Source organism: Bactrocera neohumeralis, chromosome 6, assembly GCF_024586455.1.
Source record: "Bactrocera neohumeralis isolate Rockhampton chromosome 6, APGP_CSIRO_Bneo_wtdbg2-racon-allhic-juicebox.fasta_v2, whole genome shotgun sequence".
Taxonomy (NCBI): domain Eukaryota; kingdom Metazoa; phylum Arthropoda; class Insecta; order Diptera; family Tephritidae; genus Bactrocera; species Bactrocera neohumeralis.
Genome location: NC_065923.1, coordinates 62,463,687 through 62,489,052, shown reverse-complemented (window position 1 = coordinate 62,489,052; position 25,366 = coordinate 62,463,687). Strand labels below are relative to the sequence as shown.

The window sequence follows — 25,366 nt, the reverse complement described above, 5'->3', positions numbered from 1 at the left end:
AAAATGTTATATACCGAATTTCATTGAAATTGGTCTAGTAGTTCCTGAGATATGGTTTTTGGTCCATAAGTGGGCGACGCCACGCCCATTTTCAATTTTTAAAAAAAGTTTGGATGCACCTTCCTTCTGCAATTTCTTCGGTAAAATTTAGTGTTTCTGACGTTTTTTGTTAGTCGGTTGACGCACTTTTAGTGATTTTCAACATAACCTTTGTATGGGAGGTGGGCGTGGTTATTATCCGATTTCTTCCATTTTTAAACTGTATATGGAAATGCCTGAAGGAAACGACTCTGTAGAGTTTGGTTGACATAGCTATAGTAGTTTCCGAGATATGCACAAAAAACTTAGTAGGGGGCGGGGCCACGCCCACTTTTCCAAAAAAATTACGTCCAAATATGCCCCTCCTCCTTTGTGCCAAATTTCACTTTAATATCTTTATTTATGGCTTAGTTATGACACTTTATAGGTTTTCGGTTTCCGCCATTTTGTGGGCGTGGCAGTGGGCCAATTTGGCCCATCTTCGGAACTTAACCTTCTTATGAAGCCAAGAAATACGTGTACCAAGTTTCATCATGATATCTCGATTTTTACTCAAGTTACAGCTTGCACGGACGGACAGACGGACGGTCAGACAGACATCCGGACCCTATATCTGACTCTTTTAGTTTTAGGACTTACAAACAACCGTTATATGAACAAAACTATAATACTCTCCTTAGCAACTTTGTGCGAGAGTATAACAAGAAAAAACGTTAAATTCGGCTGCACCGAAGCTAATATAACCTTCACAGGTGCATTTCCTTAGTAACTATGTTTTCAGTTTGTATGGGAGTTATATGCTATAGTAATTCGATCTGAGCAATTTCTTCAGCTATTACATTATTTCTACGAACAATAACTCATACCAAATTTCGTGAAGATATGTATGTATATCGTCAAATGAGGTTTCCCACTTTGACTCCGATCATTCAGTTTACATTGTTACCTTAGAAAATAATCTATACCAAATTTTGTGAATATATCTTGTCAAATGTGAAAGTTTTTCATACAAGAACTTGATTCCGATCGTTCAGTTTGTATGTCAGCTATATGTTATAGTGCTCCGATATCAGCACTTCCGACACATGAGCAGCTTCTTAAACAGAAAATGACGTTTGCAAAATTTCAAAACGATATCTTAAAAACCGAGGGACTAGTTCGTATATATACAGACAGACGGACATGGCTAAATCGACTCAGCTCAATATACTGGTCATTTATGTATATACTTTATAGGGTCTCCGACGCTTCCTTCTGGGTGTTACAAAATTCGTGGCAAACTTAATATACACTGTTCAGGGTATAATAATCTAAGCTCAGTTCGTCACACACAAGCAGCTCAAATTATCGACTTAAATAGACTTAGCAAAGTTTCGCACACATTTCGACTTAATCACTCTTATCTACTGCATAAATAAGTATTTAACAAACAGATGTGAAGCGCTGACATTGGCCTCAGAGAGGCGTAGACATGCTTCCGTGACAAACTAACAGGTCGCACAAATATATGTACATATGTATACGTATAGGTATACAAATATGCATGCAAGTATGTATGTATATATAGTAAATTGTCATATAGTATATGTAGGTGTGGCTAGTTGCCCTTGTCGGCGCCTCGGTTCAAAGAGCAATAAATGGAACGCATTTACTTGTGATGTAAACATACACATGTTAACTGATATATGTATGTACATACGTGTACTTATGTGCATGAGTCGATGTTAGAGCTTTTGTCATAGCGCGCTGTCATATTTATGCTGCAGGCAAAGCGCGCAATCAAGCAATTTGTCAAACAACTAGTCGGCGTGCTAAATTACACTAAGTCACACATGTACGATTGTGTACACGAATGCGCTAACACATTGACAGATATGCGCTTAAATGAAGGCCATCTATCTGTACACATGTGCACTATTGCTTTTGTGCTTGAAAAGCATACAAAAACAACCGCTATTCGCGCATTTGTTTACAGTGACTCAAATGTCAAATGCACGCATACTCACATATATTACACATACTAGTGTATGTGTTGGAGCTGCCTGTCAAATATCCCGTCACTTAGATCATTATTCACGCAGTTAGTTGGCAATTCTATTGTTTGTTGCCGTCGGAAGGTTGACGATGTAACGACAAGCGGAATGAAGAGCAATGAATTTATAATTCCAGATTTCCGCGTGCGTAAATACTCATAACGGGATGAAATTCACAGATTTTGGAAGCTTTTGATACTGCTGTTACACACAAATATTTAAAATTTGATCGGAGAAGTAAAAGATCGCATTCTAATTTCCATTGAACGAAATGCGCTCACGTTTCAAATTATCTTGTTTACTCCATCCCATATCTTTAATCTTCCCGCGATTTGAAGCGAGTAAAAACAATTCATTAATGATCCGCAAATCATATAGATAATGAAGAAGAAATTATAATTTTAATTAGAGAACACGCTTATGTCTATACACCCTGCCAAACAGAAAGTATAGTTATAGCTGAGAAAAGGTATTCCGACCGAACAAATGGGTAGGGAGGTAGAGTGAATGTCTGACGACGCACCTAGGAGGCCCATTGTGAAACCACCGGCACCAAAATTACCCTCACTCTATTACTTGTATGTTCTCTGTGAACTACTCTGTGCTGCTGATGAAGTTGATTAAAACTTAATTGTGGAAGCCTGAGAGAGATCTTAAAGAAGCCCTCAGTCAATAGTTGCGATTTTCACCTATACAAGCCTTGCATTTGCATGATGTTCTATAATCTCTTCTGCTGGCATTGCAGCCAATTAGACAGTGATCTGTTTGCACTCCTTCTAGGACAACAAATAAGCTAAAGTATTCTCTTTTCGATTTTTCTTTTACGTCCGATATGACTTATGTCTTTGCATATAAAGACACCGTCATTATTACATAAGAAAAATTTAAATGTTCGAACTTGTATGGTCCCAAAAACTACAAGATCAATTCTAAATTTTTTCATCACACTTTTTTCACCTAGTCAAGATTCTTAGCCTTCTGAAATTTAAGAACGAAAATCACTGAGGTTTAGTACATGATGTCAAATTGAACTAGGCGGTTCAGTTATCCAATGACTGGACTTTATAATAATTTGAATACCAATCTTCAAATGAGATTTACCAAAGCGTTCTATTTCGACCGGAAAAAAATAATAATACGAGGGCTGCTATATATATTTCTGGCCTAGGCAACACTAAGTATTGCCAGGTGCAATCTGACATTTCCATTGGAAAGTTTGACATTTTTTAGCATAACATCACTCAGAACGTTTTGTCATTTAATCGTGAATTGTTTTATTTACAGGGAATTAAAAAATTCATCTCGGCCAAAAAATGGAATTAACTCGTGAATATTTTCGTGCGATCATTTTTCACAGCTTTCGACGTGGATTATCATGACAAGAGTGCATCGATGAACTAAAATCTTTATATGGCTATGAAGCACCAACCTATAGCACTGTGAAAAACTGGTACAACGAATTCAATCGTGGCCGACGCTCGCTCAAAGACGGATTCCATGAAGTTCGTCCAAAAACAGCCGTTGTGCCAGAAAACATCGATGCCGTACGTGAACTGATAATGCAAGACCCTCATGTAACATATGTACTTTCAGATAGAGGCATGCCTATGTATTTCTCCCACCAGCATACATTCGATATTGCATGAACAGCTGGCCGTAAAAAAGGTTTGTTCTCGTTGGATCCCGCACAATTCGACAATCGCTCAAAAAGAGGCTCGTGTGAAGTGGTGTAAAGAAATGCTGAAAAAATACGATCGCGGTGCTTCAAAAGACGTTTATAAGATCGTCACAGGCGACGAATCATCGATCAATGCGTATGAGCCCGAAACAAAACAGCAATTGACAAAAAAAAAAAAAAACATTTTCGTTGATAAATATGCCTATTTACATTATTAGGCCAGAAATATATATAGCAACCTACATATTATGATAAAAAATGTCTGGACTTTGAATTAGAACTACCCTCACTGTATACTCAAGTCAAATTTTGGCACTTTTGTGGAAGATAGCTGCTGTTTCAAAAATAAGCCGGAACCGAAAAAACCAAAATTCACAGAAGACACTGAAGGCCATACCACCTGAGTTTTACAACAAATATATGAAAGATTCTTTCAATGGCACTACTGACTTAGAAGTTTACTTCGGAAATACTATAACATTTGCATTAAAATACGTGAACTTCCAGATTTTCTGGTTAAATTTGAACAGAAGTTACAATAAATATATTATTTTCACATAATCGAATGCAGATTACCGACCACGATTGTTTCAAATCATATTTAAAAATAATAAAGGATAAAGCCAATGCCAAATGTGATACAGGAAAATATTTTCTGGATGCATAAATAGTTATGGTTTCTTCATTGAAAAGAAGGAAGAATTCGAGAATATCTTCTGGTATTTGGAAAATATTTTTGAGCAGACTCAAGGATTGAAATATGGTAAAGAATAATGTGAAGATTGGAAAAGAAAACACAAATAATAAATATGTTCTCATAGAAAGCTGCTTCCTATACATAAAGTCTAAACAAATTTAGCATCCGAACTTCGTGCGAATCTTCTGGTGTGACCAAAAATTAAAAGAAAATGGAATTGGCATTTGATATTAATAACTTTTTGCCACAACTCCATCATCACAACACCATCAAATATTTTCAATTAAAGAACTTTGAAGACCATGCTTAAGCAAGGTTCATGACTAAAACCGCACAATTAACCATTGGTGGAAAAATACCGCTAAAGCAATGCAATATATAAACCCATACAGCACAGCACAAATGCGCATAAACAAAAAAAAAATACACACTACAAGTATATATTAGTTATGTACGTTTATAGTACACGCTCCTTGAAAGCACATAATGGCAACAACAAAATTATGCCATCGAACTACTAAACAACTTTTGCAGTACAACTTTTGATGGCGACCGGAAATGCTGGCCTTCGCATGTACAAAAACGTGTATACACGATTATTGCTGCTGAACTCTGCTGTGCCGCTGCCCTTTTTTCTAAAGGGTTTCCGGTGCTTTTGTGGCTACACAGCAACATTTTTTCTAGGCTTCTTGGTTACTGTTATTATTATTGCAGTGATTGTGGGTAACAGCCAATGCTGGTTTCCGGTCTGTTCAAGTTTCATATTTTTGTTGTTGTTTTGTTTGAAATTTTAATGCTTATTGTTGTAAAATGCGCCAGTAACTATGTGCGTGTAAGGACAAATATATAATTGTATGCAAGGGTGAGCCAAAATAAAAATTATATCGAATTTATGGGTTAAAACGAACTTATGTTGACTTTAAAAAAATGTGTTCACATTAGATCCCACACTACACTTCCAAGCTTATGGAAAAAATGCACAGGTCGCAACTATACCACTAGAAAAACGCAGAACAATGAGTGCTGAGTGCTACGTAACAATGTGTTTGTCAGCAGGTGTGACGGATCCAGTATAAAGGTCCTTGGAACCATGTTTCCAAATAGGGATCACATTGCCTCAATAGCACATAGCAGTATATTGGAATTTATTAACATGCTGGGGCTAAGTGAATCGTTGTGACTTAGGAGAGGGCACAATAGTCCTTAGGTTGCGTTGCAAATCTCATTTATTTATTATACTAACTATCTTTCAGGAAATCAGCTAAACCAACACTCATTACCACGACAAATCGAGCTTACAAACATCAACTGAAACAACTGCATTTTTAGCATATTTTGAAAAACAAAAAATCGATTTTGAATTATTAATATTTGTTTTTGTTCGCTAATCGCGAAATATAAAAGACAACCCTCGTAAAGACACAGTGCTAAATACTCAACTATTTACAAACTGGCTTGTTTCGGACGTTCGTTCTTGTTGGCTGACACACTTACATATATGTACATATACATACATCTATAAATACGTACATACATACACAGTTTTTGTTAATGATGTGTTGGTCGACCGCAGGACCTCGCGGCCAAAGCAGCGCATGACAAGCCGCCAAGCATGTTGACCCATTAAATTATGCACCAACAGGCTATAAAACACATAGCCAATCGTGTAATTGGGAAGTATTTACTATGTAGATATATACATATGTATAGTATATGCATAGCCTGTATCCGCACTTATTGGTACACAAGCACTCATTATCGCGCGTATGTATGTGTGTGCTTGTTCGCCTTTAGCGAAATATTTCAAGTTGATGCCATATACTTGAACAGACGGCTGTGGCCATGCAGGCAAACAATAAGTGAGTAATTATGTACTTAACTGTACTTATGTATGTGTGTATATAGGCAAATGAGCGCTTATAAGGATATTTGTATGTGTTTATGTAACATAGCTTCGCGTTTGTGCGCTTAAAAGGTCATAGCACTGCGAAAGCAGCGGCGTTGAGGTGAAAACTCACGGAATTTCGCGATATTATCCGATATTCTGGCGAACTCAGTTTAATTTTCAAAGCACTCAAGGATATGCTTGTTAACAAAAAAAACTGTAAAACAAACGAAATGTTCGGCATTGCCACCAACTTTACATTATTTTTTTTTAAAGATTTGAAGTCAAGCACAAAAAATATTCCAAACATAAAATCAGATAGGTGAAAGCTTTATTTTATATTCCACCGATCTTAATAATGCTGGTGGTCCAATTTTTTTCTTAATAATTCTACAGGGTCCGGCACTCGAAGTGTAACCATAAATTCGGTTTGGAAACTTATTTTTATTTATTTTAAAGTACAAAATGTGTGAAAATAATCATACATTCAGGACCAATTCACTTTTGCTCGATATGACCATCTTTTGCCTTAACAATGGCCTTGAGACGATCAAAAAATAAATCACAAGCTGCCCGAATGTGACTTGCCGGTATTTTGCCCCACCCACGGACAATGGCTTTCTTCAGCATCTCTAGACTGGTGTATTTTTTACTTCGGAACTTGCTCTCCAAAATGGCCCAGAGAGAATAATCCACTGGATTCGCATCTGGTGAATTCCAGAGCCATTGTGTGGTCGGAATGAAGTTCGGAACGTTGTTTTTCAGCCATTCTTGGTTCACTCGCGCTTTGTGAGACGGTACTGAGTCTTGTTGAAACGTGCATGGTTTGCGACCGAAATGTTTGTTTGCCCACAGCTTCAAAGCAGCTTCCAGAACACTTTCCCGATAATATGTCGCATTTACTTTGACGCCAGGCTCGATGAAAACAATTGTTTGTGCCGGGTGCTGCCTCCTGGTGGCCAACCGATGACTTAGATTCTCGTATGAACGGTCGGTCAAGTAAACCCTATCGTTTTGAGAGTTTACGAATTGCTCAATTGGAACAATTTTTTCGTCAGAAAACACAATGTTCGGAATTTGACCGCTTTCGGCCAAGCGAAGCAACTGCTTCGCTCTCTCAAGTCTTACTTGTTGCTGCTTCGGTGTGAGATCATGGGCCTTTTGGAACTCGTAAGGCTTGACCTTGAGCTCATTTTTCAATATGCGTCGGATGCTGCGGTCGGATATTTTCAGTTCTTTAGCCATTTGATTGGCACTTCGTCGTGGATTTCGCTCAAGTCGCTTTTTCACTTTCCGAACCATCTCACGTGACGTTGCAGTCTTTTGATGACCACCTCCATGGCGTTTTGCGTTGCTACCATTATCATTGTAAAGAGTGATGATGCGATAAACAAAAACTTTATTCACATTAAGGTGTTTGAGATCCCGAAAAATTTCTGGCTGTGATTTTCCAACTGAATATAAAGCAATAACACTATTACGTTTGAATACCATCGCTGATCACTTTTTTTGCGTTCACTTTTGGCAAAACGCTTTTGCACACTTGTGAACAATACCCCGAACTGTCATTCAGCAAATTTATAAACAGCTGATTTCAGTGCGACAGCTGTACGAACGGTCTGAAGTTGGTTACACTTCGAGTACCGGACCCTGTAATTACATAATCTTCAACAAAATTCCAAAAAAAACGAACCATTTCTGAAGCTAATGGTTAATGTTGATGTAAAGTGAGTCACGATAATGTCAAGCGAAAACGCTCGTGGTGGAATCGAAGTGAGCCCTGGCAACAGTGGCCAATCCAAAATTAAAGACCAGGAAAGCTTTGCTGTTTGAGGTGCCTCCGTAAAGTCAATCTGTTAATATAGGCCTGTACGTTAGAAGCGGTTATCATTTTCTTATAGAAGATGAAATGACCAGAAGCTCAAGAGCTTGGTTGAGAAGTTCTTATGCATCCACCTTAAAGTCCGGCAGTGAGCCGTTCGATACAAAACGAGGTTTCAGACAGGGTGACACCCTTTAGTGCGACTTTTTCAATCTACTGCCGGAGAAGAGAGCTCCAGAGCTAAATAGAGGAGGTACAATGTTCTACAAGAATGTACAACTGCTGGCGTACGCCGATAATATTGATACCATTTGTCTCAACAACGGTGTTAGTTCTGCTTTCACTAGGTTGGACAAAGAAGCGAATGGATCTGGTAGTGAACGAGCGAAAGACAAACATCTCCTGTCATCAAACAAACAGTCGTCGCACTCACAACTTGGCTCCCACGTCACTCTTGACAGTTATAACTTCGAAGTTGTAGACATTTTCGTCTATTTTGGAACCAGCATTAACACCAAAAACTCTTGCCAAGAGGTGCTACTTCGGACTGAGTAAACAATTGAGAAATAAAGTCTTCTATCGACGAACAAAGACCAAATTCTACAAGTCTCTATGTACATATGGACGATGATAACGTCTGATGAGTCGTGAGATTTATGGCCCTTTGCGCATTGGCAACGGCGAATACCACAGTCGATGGAACAATGAGCTGTATAAAATTTGCGACGACATTGGCATAGTTCAGCGAATTAAAAGACAGTGGATACGCTGGCTACTCCCAGCACTGAGAGTATTCGACGCAGTACCCGCCTGGGCAAATAGAGGAAGAGAAAGACCTCTACCCCGTTGAGAAGAGTGAGGAGAAGGTCCTGGCTACATTCGGAATCTCTAATTGGCGGCAAAGGAAGAACGACTGGCGCGCTATTGGAAACTCGACTATAACCGCATTGGCGGTGTTTACGTCAATAAAGAAGAAGAAGAACCTAAAAAGACGATGTGCATGCAAGGTGGGGTACCCCCGATATCAACAGTCTGGGAACGGATAGGAGATGCATTGTCCTCTTGCGATCTAATACTAAATGCAGCTTGTACCAGATTAATTGGCAGTAAAAATTCCATAATATTTTTAGACTCCATCTTCCTTTTAATAAAACTAATAATATGAGTTTTGCCAACAAACACTTTCTAGCGATATCGGCCTGGAGAGAAATGTCAATATGATATACTCAGTATATCAAACTGGAGATTTTTTAAAACTCTTTTCTAACACTCACCTGTAGGTGATCCAACAGCGCCTCCAGTCCACGATCGCTGATCGATGAACAGCGTAAACTCAACGAATGTATATGTTTGGATGCCAACGGGAATGAGTGTACTACATCGAGTGCATCTTCATCCGAGGCGCCGACCAACGCGAGCGCATGAAAACCACGACGTATCAACGAATTATACAGCTTTACACGATCACAGCTTGGTATTTGACGTAACTCGCGACACTGTAAGGTCGGCAAGAGACCCGACCAATAACGCGGGCTGCGGTAAAGTATGTCGCGCCATTTCATGCACACCTGCGCTAACGTGCGACGTTCGTACGAGGAAAAGTAAAGTAAAAAACGATTCAAAAAACGATCGTCAAGCAACAACGCCTCAATGCTGGTAATCGGAGGCGGGTATTTGTGTAATATCAGCGCAGACTGTGTAACGGCAGCAGCCAGTTGTGAAACGTTTGAAGCGCCGCCCGCCGTAGCCGACGGCAAGACGCCCGCAACACCGCCGCCCACACCCCCACTCGCGTACGGATGATGTAGATGCGGAATAGGTAGTTGCTTGCGCAACTGTAACGGTGTACCGCCGCTCACCGATTGATTGGCAACCGATTTTTGTGCTGCCACCAAACCCATGGTATTGAATTGCGGCTGACCGGGTATGGTGATATTCATTTGCTTGGCAATCGAGTTGACTGTGGGCGCTGGCGGTGCACCCAGAGGATGACCAAGTACCGGCGGTGTGCCGCCCAACATGTTGGAATTGGAATTCACCAGCGTCGAACTGGCAATCTGTGACTGTAATGGATGTTGCGACGGTGTTGGCGGTGTTGGCGCTGGCGGCTGCGAATGTTGATGCGGATGTGACGGCTGTTGTTGTGCTTGTGGTGCTGTTTGTTGTTGTTGCAATAACTGCATATTATTACCAGCACCGATAAGCACGCTATGTGGTAGCGTGGGACTAGCGGGTGTCGACAAACCGCCTGTGGGTGTATGTGTACCGCTATTAGTGCCGCTGCCACCGCGTGTTGGTTTTTCGGGTGTGACAGCTGGATTGCTGTTGTTTACACTGTTATTCGCACTGCTGTTGTTGCTATTGTTACTATTGTTATTGCTATTGCCACCGCCACAAAGTGCATTTGTGACGCGTTCCATTACTGAGGTCTTGCCGCTACTGCCACCCGACGAAGTAGCGGATTGTGTTGAGGAGGACGAGGACGAATTGGAGCCGCTGCCATGATGATGCTTCGAACGCAGCCCGAGGCCGTTAATGCGTTTCGAGAGTTCAGCGGACGCACGTTCGACCACGCCCTGCGCCGATATCGAGGACATGGTATGCTGGAATAAATGCACTTTGAGGCGCGCGTTTCACCAACCACGGGGGGAGAAGACTACAATTGAATAGCAAGCTTCGTTTGTATACTTTCTCTCTGGGGGAATGTGTCTGGATCCAACTAAAATGAGTCAGCTAAAGCGCGAAGTTTTCGGTGGCGAAATGCGCACTCATTCACCTCAACAGAAAAGAACCCTCTTATACTTTAAGCTTTGGTATCCACTTGGTCCACTACTAATATTTATTTTCGAGTCTCTTTGTGTAGCACAGCGCTTCCGCTTAGCCGTTAGTGTATATGTACAATAGTTTTAATAGCTTCTAAATGCGCAACCGTAATCCAAATTCATATTCTAACGCATCGCATGTGTGCTCATTGTTGTCGCTGTAATCTCAACAAATTGCATGCAACGCTCCTTTTTGGAACTCTCTTTTGCCACACACTTACTGTGTTCTTTTCATATTATACACGTTCACTGCATTTCTCTAGCAATTTGCGAAAGTTTCGCTCCACTCTTGTTCGTTGATTACCGTAACCTTTTTCCGAATTCGTAAAATCCGTTTTACAAGCAGCAGGATGTCGCTTCTATTGTGCTTCCACGTGTAGCGTTTTCGTATCCAATTTGTTTAAGTGTCCTTGAAATACAAAAAAAAAAAAGAACAAAAGAGTTCATGAAATTTTCTTGCAAACTCTATAGAAGCACATAAGTTGGGCATAAGTGTGTTAGTATTATATAAAGTTAGAGAAAGTTACTTTAGTTTGTTTCGAAATAAAAAGTACAGTTACGGCAAGAAACTGCTTCAGTAATATTGTAGTTCAAACGTCATTTAAGTGGAAAAAGCAAACTGGAGAGAAAAACTATTTTTAGTAAGGATAAAACTATAGAGGAAATTTAATTTAGGAATGGTCAGCAATAAGTATATTTATATCAATATATATTGAAGGATTAAATACCAACCAAGCGGAGAAACGATATGGCCTCGTTGCCCACTAACTATGCTCTCACAACTAATTTGAGAGTGCTTAACCTCACTTTCCAATGCTCAAAGATATTTATCGATCAGACATTTTGTTTGCCCGGTCATAGTGTAATCGCTGAGAATTCGAAAGGCTAATGAACTTACAATAATAGGGATGTCTCTGGTTTCTATGCAGCCTTCTTTTTTTTTATAGAGGGGTCACACATAAACTCAATGTAAGTTGCCAAATATTCAGATCTGAAGCAAGGTACCCCTGTCCAACTCTTTCTCTCCTGCACTCCGTAAGACAGAACCCTTACTAGGACATTAAAGACTAAATTAGTTAATTTCTCTTCGGAACCTTAGTATTGACTGACTTAAGTCAGTAATTGCATATCTCAACTTGAAGAGCTCTCTCTAACTAGAGATGAAACGTAAGAACTCTAGGTAGCCAGACTTGTAAGTCTAAAAATTGTAGATCCTTCTTATTACTGAACAGAAAGACTGGTGAGATGAAATTCTATCACCGCTTGCTACTTGTCTGTGCTATTTTGTCTAAACTGAAGTTAAACCACTATTATCGCCAAACCTCCAGGTTAATTTTAAAAATTCTGATAACACCAGACTGTTTCAAACCTTTTATATAGCCGATTATTCCGATTCCGGTTATTTGAGTAAAATGAATAAGTTTGCGGTAAATAGGAGAAAAAGCATTATAAGCGAATTTACAAGACAATGCAAAACACGTCTTATGCCGGCTTTAATTTCGAACCAACAATCTTCAAAATTTGAAGCAGACTAAGCGTCTTTATGAAGCTTTGAGGATGGTATTTACTTTCTCTTAGCTGATTAAAAGATAATTGTGACTGGAGTCGATGGATTGTAATATCTAACGCATTAGCCCTTATAAAATGTAGTAAAACGAAAAGAAGACAAAATTAGTTCAGAGTGGATTATGTATGTTTATGTATACCTACTTAGGTTGCTTTTTACATTACACAGAATGTTTTGACATACGAGCGCTATTTGTGTTTTTTATAGGAACTTAAAATATTCATCTCGGCAAAAAAATGTATTTAAATCGCGAACATTTTCGCGAGATTACTTTTCACAACTTGGATTATCTCAGCAACAGTGCATCGAAGAGCTTAATTAAATTTTAGACGGTGGAGCTCCATCAAGGAACACCTTTTATCGATGGTATGATGAGTTCGATCTAGGTCGTAAATTACTTCAAACTAATTTTTTGAAGGTCGTTCAAAATCAGTTGCTGTTCCGGAAACTATTGATGCTGTGCACAAAGTCATATTACAAGATCAACATGTGACGCATTGTGAAATTTAGACAACTATCGGCATTAGTGGGACTAGCATACATTCGATATTGCATGAATATATAATTGTAGAAACATTTTTTTCTCATTAGATCTTACACAAATGATCAATCGCTCAAAAAGAGGCTCGTGTAGATTAGTCGAGAGAAATGTTAAAATTATACGATACTAAAACTTAGAAGCACATTTGGTCTATGACAATGTAACAAGTGCTGAATCGTGGATTTATGTATAAGCCCGAAAGTAAGCAGCAGTTGACTGTATGGGTATTTCAAAATGAGCCGAATCCAACAAACGCTGTTCAAGTACGAAGCACTTTCAAGCTAATGTGTGCCTGTTTTTTGGAAAAACTGGACATGTCGCAACCATATCACTAGAAAACGCAGAACTGTATATTCTTGGTGATATATAACCATTTGTTTCTCATTTTTCTTTCAAGAAATCGAGAAAACCAACACGCTTCACTAGGACAATTGAACGCATGTTTTGGAGATATCTCTAACAGAGTGGTAAATGTGCTTTGGAAATTGGTTCAAATGCATGCAAAAATATATAGATCTTGATGGAGAATATTTTGAAAAACAATAAAGCGATTTTCGATGATTAACATTCATTGTTTTTTCTAACACCTCGAAATATAAAAGACAACATACGTAGTTGAAATCTAATTCTCTGCTAAAAGCGTTGTTGGGCTTATTCTCCCGATTCGAATGTATGTCTATAATCTGTTATGTCTAGATCTTTCCTACAACGAAGGTAAATTAAACCATTTTGTTTTCAAATATTTAACACACATATTCTAGTCAGTTGTCGACCAATTGGTAGCGCTTGGAACGATGTCTCAAACACAAGGCTTTGAATTCGAACGACAATTTTAGGGCACGTTCAAAATGCTTCTAATCTTGCTCTAAGATTGAAGCTAATGATTTTTAGAATTGGACGGAAGTTATACGTATATTCCTATGTGTGTGTTCCCATAAATAGTAAGACTACTGACATTAACATATAATGGGTTGCGGTATTTTTATTGAATTTTTTTTTTTTTTTTTTTATTGAAATTGAAATGAATTTTTGGTGACTCATGCCCAGCTCTTGGCCAATGCTACGGCTGCTACTATGCCGGTCTCTTTCGACCAATTCAGCGATTTTATCGCAATTTTCGACGACAGGCCTTCCGGAGCGTGGCGCATCTTCGACCACCTCTACACCAGAACGAAAACGTTGAAACCATCGTTGTGCGGTGGAAATGAAAACTGTATCGGGTCCATAAACTACACAAATTTTATTGGCGGCTTGAGATGCATTTTTGCCTTTATCGTAGTAGTACTGTAAAATATGCCGTATTTCTCTTTATTTTGCTCCATGTTTGCGACGCTATAACTCACGAACGACTTAAAAGAAACGACAATCAATCAAACACGTGTTAGCGCGTGAAATGAGCTTTCCAAAAAGGTATAGCATGACCCGATGCGACGAATAAAACTAGAACTACGCGCTTTCAGCGCCAACTAGCAAAAATACCGCAAGACTTTTTTGACAACCTAATACAATATAACTACAGAATTAAACTTAAGATGTCGGTCTAAGAAAGGGATGTGGAAGTATTTCCCGAGACCTGGCATGATTCAAATGGTAGGTAAAAACGCACAAAAGTAGAAGGGAAACTTTTGTGAGATACAGTCAAATTCCACTCTCCGTTCGTGGAATATATTCCAGATCCAAATACTTACATTATAATACGAAAATAAGGGAGTTGGTTTGTTTGTGTTTATGAGCTGCTCGAAATGTACAAAGTAACACTTAAATAACTGTATTTCAAGTCACGTTGTCTTTGCAGATTTTTTATTATATTAACAAAATGAAATCTCAACGTGTAGCTAAATGTATATGAACCTAAACTTGCCAGTCATCCACGACATACAGGCGTCTTACAAATAATTATGAGTTGAAAATTAGAAACACAACAACACAAAATAAGCTTCCTAACAGTGAAGCCAGATTATTTGAGGAGTGGAAAACCTTGGACCAACGCAAGGACAAATTAATATTAATAAATATGAGTAATGAAGGAACTTTGCGGGGAAGGCAAGCAATTTTATTGTGCTGCTCGGAAAATAAAAGTAACAGCTGCAAAAAGTGATTGCGAGTTATAAAAAAATGCGACACAAAGAAATAGGAAAAGTAAAGAGAAAGGAGAGAGGAGAGAGGAGAGAGGGGAGAGGGGTGAACGGCAAGTCGTGAGAGGTGAGCGTTTGGCTACATAGGAGAGAGGTGAGAGATGAGCGAAAAATTATGTTTATAGCACAACCTTTATTGAGGCAGCGATATTGTAGAAAATTTCCGACTGCCTGACATATTAAAAATGCTTACAGTACGAGCAAATAATATACGTATAAAATGATTTGAATTGTTTCATATTTTTTCCAAGCAAATCTCATTACGCCAACATTTATGCACCATAACATGGCAAGGCTAGGGCGTTAAAGTCGCCAGTCATTAATAAAGCGTGCGAGGCTACCGTCCAAGGCGCTGCCACACTCCTAGGGCAGTTGGTTAGTGCTGCCGTTCCATTTATTTTTTATTTTACTTTCCGCGGCTTTTCTATTCTTTTCTTTCCTTTCATTTTTTGTATTATTATTTTTCTTTCCTCTACGCACAGAGCAGCCGCACTGCATAGGCCCACTTCTTTCTTAATTATGCCTCACATTGCTGCGCTTATGACTGTTAATTAGCGCGACGCGTTGGCAATCCCTGCTGCAACTAAGGAATGAAAGTAATAAACTTTAACGGAAATTACAGAAAGTGGCTATTACTGACTGTGCCCTGGCTATTTGTTGCCTAAGTCGTAAGCATAAGGCAGAAAAATCTCCTTTTCTCACAAAAGAGAAAAAATGCACACATTCTGCAGGATTTTGGTGAATAACTGATTGTGACAGCAATTAGTGTCAGTAAGTGCCAAAGCATGCATATTTGTTGTAATTATTTAGTAGGATTGCGAAGTTTTTGACCGCGTGATCAAGTTTGTTGGGCAAAAGAAGTTAAATGAGAGAGTGAATTATGCGAATAGTTGAAAAGCAAACTTCTGCTATACCTGGCTTGAGGTGGACAATTTCATTAATTGTGCAACCGAGTGAATTGGCGAGAATTTATTATTTTTAGCAAAAACTATTTGTTGGTGGAATTAAGAAAGTAAGAGAGAAAAGCCAATTATTGACTAAAAAAGTTACATTCGACAAGTCCTTCAGAAGTTCTCTTCACCGGAGTATGTTTGAGGATAACAATGAATAACCAAAATAGAAGAACATTTTTGAATATTACTTTGGACAAGAAAAAAATAATAACGTTGGCTGAACCGAACTCTTCACATTTCTTATTGCCATAATGGTATAAAAGGGTATACAAATGTCTGTTTTGAATGACAGCTACTGCTGTAGCGATCCAACCAATATGTGCAAAGATTGTAGCGTTGCCTCGGATCTTAGCCTATGCTAAATTTCGTAGAGATCATATCTCAAATAAAAAAAAGTTTTCCATTCAAAAACTTGATTTTTAGCGCTTAGTTTGAATGCCATAAAAGTTTTTTTTTTTAAAGCAAAAACAGTTTGGGATATCAACGAAATTCTTAACTCCTGTGAAGGCATATTTGATGCCATTATGTATGGAACTTGATTTCTTTTGTATGGCCACCATGGATACGCTTTCAGAACGCAATTTTCGGCGGTTTTAAAGCATAAATCGGCGGATACTGCTGCAATTTCACGTTAGATATTCGTACGAAGTTCATCAATCGTCGCACGCTTGTTGGCATAGACCATAGAGTTGACATAGCCCCACAGGAAATACCTAAAGGCGTCAAATCGCACGACCCAGGCGGGCCATTTCGCGAGATAACACGTTCACCAAACTTGGTTTTGCAATAAATCGATTGTGCCATTCGCTGTGTGGCTTGTGCCACCGTCCTGTTGGAACCATATATTGTCCAAGTCCATATCATCCAATTTGGGCCAAAAATATTCGGTTATCATTGAAGCGGTAACGATTCCCATTCACAGCAACGTGCCGGTCTTGATCATCACGGAAGAAGCGCGCCCAATGCCGACGCCGGCCCATAAACCGCACCAAACCGTAATTTTTTCGGGAGGCAATTGTGACTCATGGAGTACGTATGATTGTAGTTTCACAGGAATAGATAATTTCATTGATATCCCAAGCCGCTTTAGTTTTGTTTAAACAACTTTTGTACGGCTCTTTTTGAAAAATTCGCTCTTAAAGTTGAGGCCACTAACTCCGAGTTTCGCTAGTAAATTTTAATAATTTCGACTCGATGTTGGATCGTATATCTTTCCATGACGAATTGGCAATTCTTACTGAAGTGAAATGTTAAAAGGGCGGGAAAAACTATGGCGTCTTTTGCTGTTCCCATTGATCTACTTTTGTAGCATTTCTATTGAAAAACCCGTTACGAGGGCTGCATATATATTCTGACCTAGGGCAACACTAAGTGTTGCCAGGTGCAATCTGACATTTCCATTGGAAAGTTTGACATTTTTTAGCATAACATCACTCAGAACGTTTTGTCATTTAATCGTGAATTGTTTTATTTACAGGGAATTAAAAAATTCATCTCGGCCAAAAAATGGAATTAACTCATGAACATTTTCGTGCGATCATTTTTCACAACTTTCGACGTGGATTATCACGACAAGAGTGCATCGATGAACTAAAATCTTTGTATGGCTATGAAGCACCATCCTATAGCACTGTGAAAAACTGGTACAACGAATTCAATCGTGGTCGACGCTCGCTCAAAGACGAATTCCGTGAAGATCGTCCAAAAACAGCCGTTGTGCCAGAAAACATCGATGCCGTACGTGAACTGATAATGCAAGACCCTCATGTAACATACCTTCAGATAGAGGCATGCCTATGCATTTCTCCCACCAGCATACATTCGATATTGCATGAACACCTGGCCGTAAAAAAGGTTTGTTCTCGTTGGGTCCCGCACAATTTGACAATCGCTCAAAAAAAGGCTCGTGTGGATTGGTGTAAAGAAATGCTGAAAAAATACGATCGCGGTGCTTCAAAAGACGTTTATGCTCGAAATGTTGTCCTAATCGCCGACATTTTTTATTTAATAAAGCCAAACTATTGGAGATTTTGATGAATTTTTCTATGTTTTATTTTATATACAAGTTCTATATAACTAAGATTGACACGCTTTGTATAAGTTTCCTTTTGTAGCTGAGACTATCAAATAAATAATAAAAAATAAATTTGTCTTCAATAAAAATACTTTATTCTCCAAATAAAAAAACATGCGTCATTCTAGTAAAATTTCCGAATATTCCAGTTTTTGGCGTCAAAGCATGCTCCACAGCCCTATTCGCTGAACATAGCGGAACGCGTATTTGCCAAAAACAAAGAAAAAACGTCTCGAGTGCATGACGAAACCACTTCATTTAGGCTTCAACGCAAATAACAGACATTCATCATTTTAATTGCCCGGGCAAAGCACAAACGCCATATCCTCTCCACTGACCAGCCGCAATATTGGCTGACGCATAGCAGTGAAATTTTAAGAGCTACAAACTACTAAAAGCAACAAAAACAACTGCAGACGTACTTATAAAAACCAACGACGGCGCTGAATAGCCTTTGCACTCTACGATATTTACCACTACATACATATGTACATATAAATTGCCATACATATAAATGCGGCGTTTCCTTTTGACTGCTTTTCATCGACGCCAAGTTAAAAGCTGAAAGTTACATATACATTACTATTCGCAAACGCAAATAAACAACCAAGTGCGGAAAACTAAATAAATAGTAGTGTTTCATAAAGTTCGTTGCCCGATGCCGAATGTACAACGTGTGGTATGAGCAACCTCAAAAGCAAAAGCGCTGGGCGAACGCAAAACTGTGGTGTTTGCGAGTATGCTGCATAGGGCCACTTAACCAAATTGGTATATTATCATCAGTCGACAATCTCAAGTAAATACGAAATGACAGACGAAGAAAGCACGGAAGATAACTGTAGCAAATACTCGTGAGCGAGCGCGTTTGCTGCGTTGTAAAGGGAAATGGAAAGGGGCAGAGGTGGCTGCAAAGGTATGCGACAGCATAAGCGTTGAGTTATTAAGTCTTTTATGAAGCGATGTAAGAGGAAATGTGTGATAAAGCAGATAAAAGATAAAAAACCGAAATAAATTGACAAAAGTTTGAGGAAATGCTAAGAGATAATAACTAATAATAATTCTTGTGCAGGTAAGCGCTGCCTTACGGCAATATCCAAAGCGCAGACTTACATACTTACACACGCCTATACACACAGATGTAACAATTTTATTATCAGAATGGTGCGCTTTAGTGCCCACATAGTTAAACTCTATTGTCCAGGTGAGTCCATCGATTGTGTTAAGCTGAATTCCCAGAAATACCGAAAGGAAGAAAATGGGTAAGGGAATGCTAGGTTCGGGCGAAATAAAAGTAAGCTTTGAAATATTTTCAACTCGGCTCGTTAACTCACTCTTAAAGCGGTGGTGAACTTTCATGCTCTCGCTGGGTAAGTGCTCCTGCCGTTAACGAAACCTTATATCAAAGATGAACATATACACAGTGTTTTCTTGAGCATCTTATCCAAAACTCTTGGTTCTCAGTTGGACGCGCTTAGAGTTTCTCCTTCTCACCCTAACTATTGTATCATGAGATAAACTTGTAAGTCTGTGAAAGACTACAGTAAAGACCTTCAGCTAGCATAGTCACATGAGTCTCTTGGTTGAATCAGATATAATTATGCAGTTATGACTAAGAACCCAACCGACTTGGTCCATTGCGCTTTCAATCAAACATGAGGTTATTTTCTGAACTCAAATTCTGTAATGTAACCGCTTTTTGACGGAGTTTTTAAAGAATACTTTTCATCGGCGTGTTAAGAGTTTCCATAATTGTCACACTTTTCACACTCATATTGAACGCAGCCGCTCCAAAGGACTTGAGTTCAACCTCAATGAAAAGATTAAACAAATATTTGTTTAATAAAAATTGAAAATTTTTTAACGTTTTTATGCTATAAGCCGTCGCACGAGCATCAAGTAGCGGTCCACTTCGAACTTAGGGTATTTAGTACACTTCAACCAACGCATGTACAGGTATAAACGGATTACAGATCTTGTAACTGCTAGATTGGTCTAAGTTTCATCCATAATCCATCAGTGTTGTATATATTGTACATTCGGCATCTGTCAAGGTGTTGGCTAAGTGATGCGAAAATCGAACTTTTCAACGGAAATCGTACGGAATCGTACTATGCGTAATGCTCCTTGAGCATTGATCAGATTTTCACGTTTTGATATGTCTCATATTCTCGCTCTTAATATTCCTGTTTAAGTGCTCTGGCCACTGTCACCTCTAAATATTGTGATATCTACCGCTGAGTCAAATATATATTTTTCTTAATAATAATACCCAACGATTACCCTCCTCCTGAACAACCGACGCGAGGGGCGCAATCTGCAAACTAGCGGAATTAGCTGAGTCATAATAAGCAAGAGAGTTTTAAGCGTTGCGATCTTAAGCTGCTCAGCTACAGAAACAAAAATTTCAACAGCCAAAATTAAGAATTAGAATAAAGTAAGTTTACTATTTTTAAATGTTACTTGCTAAGAGTAGATCTGTTAGATCAAATGCGCTGGAATAAGAATTGAAATCGTGACACATACGGCGGAATGATTCGTTTGACTCAAACTTTGTTCTAGAAATTTTTAAAAATAAAGGTCTAAATTGTCTGATTGAGCGACGTTAAAATTAATACCAGACAACAGAGATGGACTACAGTCTGACCCATTCATAAGTTTTATTAGAAATATTATACCAAATATCTCCATACAACTAGCGAGTGTCGGGAGATTTATAACTTTTAAACGGTTAGTATATGGGGGAAGATTGAACCAGGAATCCTATTGAAAATGATTTAAAGCAAAAAGTAAAAAATGTTTTCGAACGGACTTTAACTTCTCCGAATTTACTTGATAACTAGGGTTCCATATCACAGAAGCATACTCTAATATAGGCCTCGCCGAAGATGTAAAAAGATTTTTTGTAGTAAGCGGATCTCCAAATTCTTTAGACCAACATTTGACAAAGCTAAGAGCGCATTTAACTTTAAAAACCTTAGAAGATGCAAGATTAAAATTGAGTTTGGGATCCATAGTTACTCCCAGATCAAAACAAAACTGCATACTTGCGCTAGCTAAAGTGTACGAGCATGTTTAATTACAACAAAACTATAACACCATTCTGCAAGAAGGTGCCTTGGCTATAAACCTAGCATATAAAGCAAATTTTCGAAAAGCAATCGCCACTTAACTGTCCACATCAAATGATAAGCCACAGCAAAGTTTGCGCAACCATCTCTTGCAACTCGAGTGCATACCGGCTCGCCTATGCGAGACACGCTCGCATTCAGCACGAGTATTATGTACTCAATCCCTCTTTCATCTTGTTTGTTTAACAGCTGAAGTTGGCCCATACTGTTACCTTAACTACCGGCTTTCAATGCTGAATTGGCTGAACAAATGAAATGTTGAATGGTTGATTGTGCGAACTGTATTGACAAGTCTCTATGGGATTACGGGGAACATTTTTTGCTGTATCGAACACTAAAGCACAGCGACAATTTTCCCAGAATTTCTTTGTTGTTAAACAATTTCTGCTTTATCGCCACCAACATCAATAACTGATTGGGAATGCTACCGAAATCAATAGAAATGTCGGCCGTGTGGTGCTTTGGGTTTGTGTTATTCAGAAGCGTGGAATGTTATACCATAGTTATCAATAGTTGTTGTTGTTGATTAAGAGATATCCTAATAAATGGATTTACTATACAGATATATATTTTTTTGCTATATATTTTAGAAAAAGTTAGTTGATTTTGGAGATTTCAAAGCATAATGGCGGCTCTCCTTTGCCACACTAAGAGCTCACTTCATCGGAGAGATGCCCTTAGTACTTGTATTTGTACATCAGTAGTGAGACCACCGTTCAACTTTGGCAAGAATATTCGCCATGAGTTGAAAGTTTCTCCATAGTTCTGGACCTCGATCCAGAACAGGAGTGCCAAAACAGTAACTCGTGTACTCACTTTAGCTCAGGAAACACCACTGAGACTCAATTTATAATTCAAAGGTGAAAAATGTCTGCCGATAATTCATAAATTCAATAATATATTTTGGACGTGGCTCTGTAAATTAAGTTTGTTGGACACCCATACTTTACATGATTATTCTCTTGCAAGAGTATAGGCAATCAGCAAGGATCAAAGACGGGGAAGTACTTTCAGGTGTTGGCAAAACGTTTATTTTAAAAATGTTGCGAAAGTATAAACTCAACAGGAAGTTCGAACATTCTTCTATTGGTATAAGAGAGCTAGGGGAAGCATTTAACCGATGTTATCCATTTTCACCATCACGTCATAATACCTCACAGATTGATCGATATTTTCGCAAAACAGTCAGCCATAGGAATGTTCAAGATTCGGTATCTGGCGACTTGAAAAGGAATAGTATAATTTCGACTTTTCACTTTGATCGTGAGATTGCATACGTTAAATACATTTTACGTGCAAAGATTCATAAGTTGAAAAAATCATATGGAATTTACGCCCATCTCCACCATTTATGGACATATCATATATTCGCTGGACTATGTCAATATCGTCGTATACCTCGTACAGCTCATTGTTTCAACGATAAATCTTCCGCAGAACCTTTCTCTCGAACACTCGTAACGTCATCTTACCGGATGTTATCATCGTCCATTCTGCTACACCATATAGCAGAACGGGAATAATGAGTGACTTATAGAGTTTTGCCTTTGGTCGTCGAGTGAGAACTTCACTTCTTAAGCCTACTCAGTTGGAAGTAGCACCTGTTGGCAAGAGTTATTCCGCGTTGGATATTGACGCTGAGATTGCTGAGATTGTTGGCGTTAGAAATGATTCCAAAATATACGCAATTATCTACGACTTCGAAGTAATGACTGTCAAAAGTGACGTGAGAGTCAAGTCGCGAGTGCGACGTCTGTTTGTTTGATGACAGAACAAGATGACACTGCCAAACCTATTTGCTTTGCTTCCTTATCCAACCTGGGGAAGGCCAATGATATCAATATCATCGGCGGACGCCATCAACTGTACACTCTTATAAAGAAGAAGTTCTACAGCTCAAATTATTTTCTCCAGCAGTAGATTGAAAAATTCCCACCATAGGAAGTCGCCTTGTCTGAAAGCTTGTTTAGTATCTAAAGCCACACTGATAAGATCCAATCAGTTTGTTGACGGTGGGCTTTAATCCTTCACACCTTTATCCCTCGATAGTTGGCGCAGCTTGTGGGGTCTCCCTCTTTCTGAATTGGGCAGATCACACTTAAATTCCATTCGCCGAGCATGTTTTCGGCCGACCATATTCTTCAAAGAAGCTGTGTAAGCATCAGTTCTTCGCCACCATATTAGAATAGCTCGGCCGGCAATCCATCGGTCCCCGCCACTTTTTTGTTCTCTAGACGGGTAAATGTTATTCGAACTTCTTCATGGTCGATCAATGGAACGTCCGCTCCATCGTCATCGATTAGGAAATGGGGTTTGCCTTCTCCTAGCGTTATACTTTCACTGCCATTCAGCAGGCTGGAGAAGTGTTCTCTCCATAAGTTTAGAATGTTCTGGGCATCAGTCACTAGATTACCTCGGGAGGTTCTACAAGAGTATGCTCCAGTTTTGAAACCATCTGTTAGTCGCGCATCTATTCGTAAAATTAAATCGTGCATTACCAATGCCGACCAGCTTGTCAAGCTCTTCGTACTTCCGCATTTTGACCTCTCCTTCTTTTGTCTTGCTTCTCTCTTCAACTATCGGTATCTTCGCACGTATTATGGTCGATTGTAACGTCTCCACTGCTACACGGCACTCCTCAATGCACCAGCTGTTGTACATAAGAAGCTTGAAATGTCGTCCCAAAGTTCCCTTATGAACCGTTAGGTAAACAAAATTATTATACGCCGTAGCAGAAACTTCAAAATAATTTAAAGATTTGTAAAGACAACTCTCAAACAATAAAAATATACAAGCATTCGCTAATGTAAAGAATCTGCTGTCATTATCCCTTTTCGAATAGAATTAATTAGAGAAAAGGCAAATCTCTCTGTATAGCACGTACCCCGTAAATGTGATGCTGTAAACTAATTTCAATATTTGATAACAAAGCTTATTCAGTACACAACCCTTTCAATACCTTCAGAGTTACAAAACATGAAATTTTTATGATTTTTGTACACAAAGAAATTATTACGATTTTTTTCCATTAGATTAGAGTAAATTAAATGAAATAATAAGTAACTGTGCTGGCAATCTAAGTAAATTTTATTTTCTTTGCACAGGGTCAGTGCTTAATTTACTCGTATCTTTGTGGAAATCCCAGCACGTTCGAGAAACAAAGTTAAACAACTTCTTCAACTACTTTGAGAACTGTCCTTCTAATGGAGCAATAAAGGAGGCCAGTGTGCAAATGTGGCAAACGCATAGAGTGCATTTATGTATGTAGGGGATACTCTGTATACACTCGCTTTGAGAAACCCGCAGGAGAAAACAAAATATAGACACTGCAGATGTTTGTGTTGAAAATAAACGTAAAAGTATGTCAAAAGAAGAAAGAAGAAAATTAAAGTAAATACCTTATAGGTACGTAGGTATGCAAACTTTCCTATGTACTTAATGTATTTATATACCAAACCGTGCACAAACAAGCCCGTCAATCAACCACCGGGAATGTCTTCATTTTAAGTGACTACCAGTGATGGTTCAAGTGGATTATGCATGACAAGCAAGGAATACGGTGGCCTGTAGCTTTCATAGCCGCAGACATACTGCATGGTACAAAGAAAATTCAGAAGTTTTTGAAGTACCTTGGTTAGTATAGTTTTGGGTACAAGATCTTTTAGTTCACTGTGTTTGAGAGGGCCTTAGAACAAATCCAAAATTATATAAAAAGTTAGTATTTCATCGCTAGAATAAGGCAAACTTATATGTGATCGTAATTGAAACGGCAAGATCCTTCGCCTAATGGTTTTTTTCTTATTATCAGAAAGAAAACTTTGTATCGCGCTTGGAACTGCTTAAAAAATATTTTTTTTTTGGTTTTTGTAGGATATTGATTGCTCTTCGAAAAAAGTCTATGACGATTATTTCGTAACCTAGATACGAGTATTAACGATTAAAGTTTGATTATTTTAAAGAAACACATTTTTTCCTTTCATCATTTTTTAGTA

The 25,366-nt window shown here is 38.7% G+C and overlaps 1 protein-coding gene across 1 annotated transcript in view; it reads right to left on the bottom strand.

Moving 5' to 3' along the window:
- The window catches only part of LOC126763159 (F-box/LRR-repeat protein 16), a 198,259-nt gene that overhangs the window by 158,259 nt on the left and 14,634 nt on the right, over window positions 1-25,366 (bottom strand). Inside the window, exon 2 of the mRNA XM_050480416.1 lies at window positions 9,429-11,385. Coding sequence (XP_050336373.1) covers window positions 9,429-10,751 — 1,323 coding nt within the window. The 5' untranslated portion in view covers window positions 10,752-11,385. The remainder of the gene's footprint in view (window positions 1-9,428; window positions 11,386-25,366) is intronic.